We start from the raw sequence: 6,116 nt of genomic DNA on the forward strand, positions 1-6,116 counted from the left end.
TCCCTTTATGACCACAGTGTGCCCATCTTCTGATGGCTACTTCCAGCTGTATAACGCGCCATGTCATAAAGCGCGAATCATCTCTGGTTTCTTGAACTTGACAATGAGTTCACTGTACTCAAATGGCCTCCACAGTCACCAGACATCAATCAAATAGAGCACCCGTTGGGGTGTGGTGGAACGGGAGATTCAAATCATGCATGTGCAGCCGACAAATCTGCAACAACTGCGTGATGCTATCATGGAATGTTTCCAATACCTTGTTGAATCTATGCCACGTAGGATTAAGGCAGTTCTGAAGGAAAACGGGAATCCAACCTGCTACTAGTAAGGTGTACCTAATAAAGTGGCCAGTGGGTGTATTTCAATTATATCTGATCTCTGCTCCTATAACTTTTGATGTTGAAAAGTTTAATAAAGCGACTTTTGTTGATGATTTTAAGCAGTTTGAAAAAAAAGAAAGTCTGCGACGATCACATAAAAAAATGAAGAATTTTTAAAAACGTAATGAGATAATATGTTTCCAGCTAATAATTGATTTATTTTAATATATTATTGGACATACAATATATTGTAATAAATATAGGCTTTTTAAAGTAAAAAATGTAACATTAAACGTTAAGATCAGAGATCAGGGTCTTGTTACGAATCATTCATTTGAAAGTGTAGACAAACAGAAAACTCCTGTAAATCACAAGCTAAAAGTAACTGTTTTTTTATTTATTTATCCATCCTATTTTACAAGTAAGCATTTTATTCCATTATACATTATTATTAAACATTATTTTAAGTACGCTCGGTTTAAAAGTGTACTTCACAAGGGCTAAACGTGCTTTGACACACTGAGTGACAAGTGCTATTTATGAAAAACGACTTGACAAGACTTTACAAACAATTATCAAACTGTTACACTTTTTTCAGCCACTAATCACTTTTGAAGCAAAAAAAAAATTATATTTATCGTCATAGTCTGAGACACATGGACGCGCTGCCTTACATCAGGATCTCCGTTGCCAATCAGGCAGCCAATTCAATTACACACCATTAAAACAAACGTGCTTCCACTCGTTATAATTCTCTTATTCGCGTTCACGACCTAAACACGTTTAATAAACAATATTTCTCGAGTACAAAGAAAAGTCAAGGGCGTAACAGTTTAACGGTCATTTCAGTGACGGCGGCAATAATAAACCGAGCACAAACCATGACGAGCGCGTCACCATCACTCCCTATAGGCGTCTTCCAGCTAAACAAACGCAAACCCTGTCAACAATATACCGCTTATTAGTCATCACCTGGATGCTGGATACATGTTTATTAGTCACTACCTGGATGCTGCAGGAGATCTCGGAGTCGTCGAGCAGCCGGACGGTGCACTGGAGCTCCAGCGCGAGGGAGGAGAGGCTCGGGCTCCGGAATCGAAGCATTTTCATGGCTCTCGGTCCTGCATAGCAAAGCGAGAGTTCGCCTTTGGTTTTGAAGAGGACGGAGCGTCGGTCACGCGTGGCTCATGTCGCCAGAGATGTGTCGTTATGACCGGGAGAACGAGCCCCCTTTTCTTTTTCGCTCTCTCCCCCCTCCCTCCCTCGTGAACGCGCGCGCGAACCACCCTCCATCACAGATCAGCAGCTTCGAGCTTCACCTGTCATCATCAACACACTCAGTGAGTTCCCATAACAACGAGTGATACCGCGCAGTTCACGCTGAAATTACATAGTTTTATTGGCTTTTTGCATTGAAGTTTTTATCTATCTATCTATCTATCTATCTATCTATCTATCTATCTATCTATCTATCTATCTATCTATCTATCTATCTATCTATCTGTCTGTCTGTCTGTCTGTCTGTCTGTCTGTCTGTCTGTCTGTATGTCTAACATAACTTTATTGTAACAACTTTAGTGTTTTTCAACAATACTATAATCAAGTACTTGAAATAATATACCCTGTTCTGTTGTATTACTATAGAATTATCACAACAGATTGAACCTATAGGATATATCACACTCACCGGCCACTTTATTAGGTACAACTGTTCAACTGCCCATTAATACTAATTCCTAATCAGCCAATCACATGGCAGCAAATCAATGCATTTAGGCATGTAGACATGGTCAGGACGATCTGCTGCAGTTCAAACCGAGCATCAGAATGGGGAAGAAAGGTGATTTAGCCTAAGTGGCTTTGAACATGGCATGGTTGTTGGTGTCAGACAGGCTGGCTAACCCTGTTCCTGGAGAGTCACCTTCCTGCAGAATTCAGTTGCAACCCATATCAAATACACCTGCCTGTAATTATCACGTGGTGTTCAGGTCCTAATTAATTGGTTCAGGTGTGTTTGATATGGGTAGCAACTGAAATCTGCAGGAAGGTGGCTCTCCAGGAACAGGGTTGGCCACCCCTGGTGTAGGGTTTGCCCCAAAGCAACATATCATCAGTTGTGTACCCCAGCATGACTAAGTGCTTCCGTCCTTTAGATACCCTCTGCTGAGGCCCATCATAGGCTGATGAGACCCGGATGTGTGTCCCATATTCACACACTTTTGACAGTAGAAACGGACATAAATATCAAATATTGAACTGTATACTGGCGACGCAGTGGCACAGTAGGTAATGCTGTCGCCTCACAGCTGGGTCACTGGTTCGAGCCCCGGCTGGGTCAGTTGGCATTTCTGTGTGGAGTTTGCATGTTCTCCCCATGTTCACGTGGGTTTCCTCCAGGTGCTCTGGTTTCCCCCAGAGTCCAAAGACATACCGTACAGGTGAATTGGGTAGGCTAAATTGTCCGTAGTGTATGTGTGTGAATGAGAGTGAATGGATGTTTCCCAGAGATGGGTTGCAGCTGGAAGGGCATCTGCTGCGTAAAACATATGCTGGATAAGTTGGTGGTTCATTCCACTGTGGCAACCCCAGATTAATAAAGGGACCAAGCCAAAAAGAAAATGAATGAATGAATGAATGAATGAATGATGAACTGTATACCACTTTTTGGTGCCCCACGCAATAAAACAGTAACAAACTGGTGGAGCAGAAGTGAAGAAAAGCAGTTTTGAGGGTTTTTCATTAAACATTTTTTTTATTTGCAAAATAATTCAGTGCACATTCTGCACACATTTTTTACACTGCAAAAAATGCTTTTCTTACTTAGATTTTTTGTCTTATTTCTAGTCCAAATATCTAAAAACTCTTAAATCAAGAAGAATTGTCTAGACAAGCAAAACATACTGTCTTGTTTTAAGATATAATATGCCAAAATTAAGTGAGTTTTCCCTTAAAACAAGCTAAATAATCTGCCAATGGGGTGAGCAAAATAATCTTATGTCAAAAGGAAAAACAAGATTAATTTGCTTACCCCATTGGCAGATTATTTTGCTTGTTTCAAGGAAAAACTCTCTTAATATTGGGATATTATTTCTGAAAACAAGACAATGTATTTTGCTTGCCTAGAAAATGTTTCTTGATATAAGAATTTTTAGATATTTGGACTAGAAACAAGACAAAAAATCTAGGTAAGAAAAGCATTTTTTGCAGTGTACAAGCACTACTATATACACAAAAAATAAAGAGTGAATTCAAGAGTTCACACCAAGCGGATGTTTGATTATAAAGCTTGTTTGGCATGCTGTCCCCCAGGAGAGAGCCCTGAGCCCATAAGATCCTCAAGCCCAGGGCTCCCTCCTGTTTGTAAGGCGAGAGGGGAGTTTAAGCTAAAGTAGATCTCGAGAACTCCCCTGCTGTAGTAGCTAATGAACAGATAGTGATTGCTCTTAAGAGATAACTACTTACTAGGAGCATGTCTATGGTGCCGATTTGGATTAGTTAATTAACTTAAGTTGCATGCTTTTGGGCGGTGGGAGGAAAATGGGGAACCCACATGAGCATGGGGAGGACGTGTAAACTCTGCACAGAAACGTCAGTTGGCTTGGTAAGGACTAGAACCAGTGACGTTCTTGCTGTGAGGCAACAGTGTTAACCACTGGGCCACCGTGCCACCCATCTAGGAAAGGAGGAGTAGGGGTGGATTCTTCAAAATGAAGATGGCTGTTATATGGAACTTAGGGTATTTATAGTGGCTTAGGAATCGTCTGATTAGTGAATCATAAATTGGATAATGTGAGATCAGCCGCAAGCAACCATAAGCACGTGATCCTCTCGAAATAGTTTATAAATAAACTTCTTTGGATTTCATATGACTAAGAAAACTGTGGCTGAAGCCACCAGACAAAGGTACAAGCAATTGGTCAGACTTTGATTGAAGATTACCAAAGTTTTTTTTTTTTTCAGTGGATTAACTTGTATGGATTAATTGTTCACCTAAACAACAACGTGCATAATCAAAATAAGCATTGTACATTTTTATTTCACACACAGGCTTTAAAATTGTTGTAGAACTCAACTGTTGCTAAGATGTCTTGGTAGTGCCTTACTTGTACGCTGACCGGTCTATCCAGGTGCTTGGCGTCAGCTCATAGATGGAAATTGGCCACATAAGACGTGGCAACTAACCAAATTGGAAGCAGCACAGCTTCATCTTTCCAGAAGGACCTTGTCAACAATTCAAAGTCAAAAAGAGTTGTTGTTTTTTATATGCGCATGTTTTAACTTGTATTACACAGCAAAACATTTACGATTGTCTAACATTTAAAGATGGAGAACAGACCTGCAAGAAGATGCAAGTTCAAGAAACTGGCACACCTCAAACACTTTAAACAGTACAGACTGGATACTTTGAAGATTGTTGGAAAACTCTAGCAATTGATGTCTATACTCTGCCTGACAAAAGTCTTGCCGTCAATCCTCATTGTAAGTGCAACAAATAATAACTTGGCTTCTAGTTGTTCATTTGGTCAAGTGTCAGAAGTGATTTTTCCATGAGTCATCTGTCGAGCTGCATCCTAATCATCACAAATACTGCAGAAGACCTACTCAAACCCACGTGGAACCAAGATTCTCACAAAAATCAGTCAAGTTTGTTGAAGAAAAAATCATGGTTTGGAGTTACATTCAGTATGGGGGTGTTTGAGAGATCTGCAGAGTGGATGGCAACATCAACAGCCTGAGGTGTCAAGACATTTGTGCTGCCCATTACATTACAAACCACAGGAGAGGGCAAATTCTCCAGCAGGATAGCGCTCCTTCTCAAACTTCAGCCTCCACAACAAAAGTTCCTGAAAGTAAAGAAGGTCAAGGTGCTCCAGGATTGGCCAGCCCAATCACCAGACTTGAACATTATTGAGCATGTCTGGGGTTAAATGAAGGAGGCGGCATTGAAGATGAAGCCAAAGAATCTTGAGGAACTCTGGGAGTCCTGTAAGAACGCTTTCTTTGGCATTCCAGAAGACTTTAAGGCTGATTTATACTTCAGCGTCAAACGCCGGCGTATGCTACGGCGTTGATGCATAGCCCTTCGCCGTAGCCGTCACTGACATGCACCTCTCAAAAAATGTAACTACACGTTGCAACAACGCTTAGCGCAAGCTCTGTGACTGGTCGGCTTGGTAGCGCTGATGAGTCTGGGCGGGACCGAGAGCAGCGCTAGCCCAATGGAGCGATTGTTTACAAGTGTGGAGTCATATGAAGGAGCTCTGGATGGAAAGTTTTGTTTTGTGTTTACCTCATAGTTAAAGTTGTTGCACGTCCGTCGGTTCCTGCCTCAAAATGAGCGAGTTTGAGCCACTTGTACATCCAGGAAGCGTTCAGGAAAAGCAAAACAGCAGCGAAGAAACTCGACACAGAGGAACATTTACACCTCACTGCCAACTAGCGTTTCGGAAGTGTTAATGCAGACCAACAGAGACAGCGTGCAGAAGTATAAATGCACAGCTACGCGCGTTGCCTGCGCCGTGAGTTACACCGATCACTTGACGCAGAAGTATAAACCAGGCTTTATTAATAAGTGATTTGAGTCATGTCAGAGATGTATGGATGCAGTCCTCCAAGCTCATGATGGAGTCAGACACAATATTCATTCTTTCTCCACTGCAGCAGGACTTTATATTCTATACTGGACATTATTACTGTAAAGTGACAAGACTTTTGTCTAAACAAAGTCAGACTTTACTGTCCTACTTAAATAACTCAAAATCAAGGCATGATCATATTTGATTCTGGCTAAAT

At 41.3% G+C, this 6,116-nt stretch overlaps 1 protein-coding gene and 1 long non-coding RNA gene across 5 annotated transcripts in view; both read right to left on the reverse strand.

Annotated features, from left to right (window-relative positions):
- frmd3 (FERM domain containing 3) overlaps positions 1-1,534 on the reverse strand; it is a 97,675-nt gene extending 96,141 nt beyond the window's left edge. For all 4 annotated transcript variants that reach the window (XM_087265465.1, XM_087265467.1, XM_087265466.1 and 1 more), the window contains exon 1: positions 1,329-1,534. In XM_087265465.1, coding sequence (XP_087121591.1) covers positions 1,329-1,433 — 105 coding nt within the window. In that variant the 5' untranslated portion in view covers positions 1,434-1,534. The remainder of the gene's footprint in view (positions 1-1,328) is intronic.
- LOC147842882 (uncharacterized) overlaps positions 1-6,116 on the reverse strand; it is a 797,275-nt gene that overhangs the window by 91,085 nt on the left and 700,074 nt on the right. The window lies entirely within an intron of this gene.

This window comes from Danio rerio, chromosome 8 (assembly GCF_052040795.2).
Source record: "Danio rerio strain M-AB ecotype USA chromosome 8, GRCz13ab, whole genome shotgun sequence".
In the NCBI taxonomy this organism is placed as follows: Eukaryota; Metazoa; Chordata; class Actinopteri; order Cypriniformes; family Danionidae; genus Danio; species Danio rerio.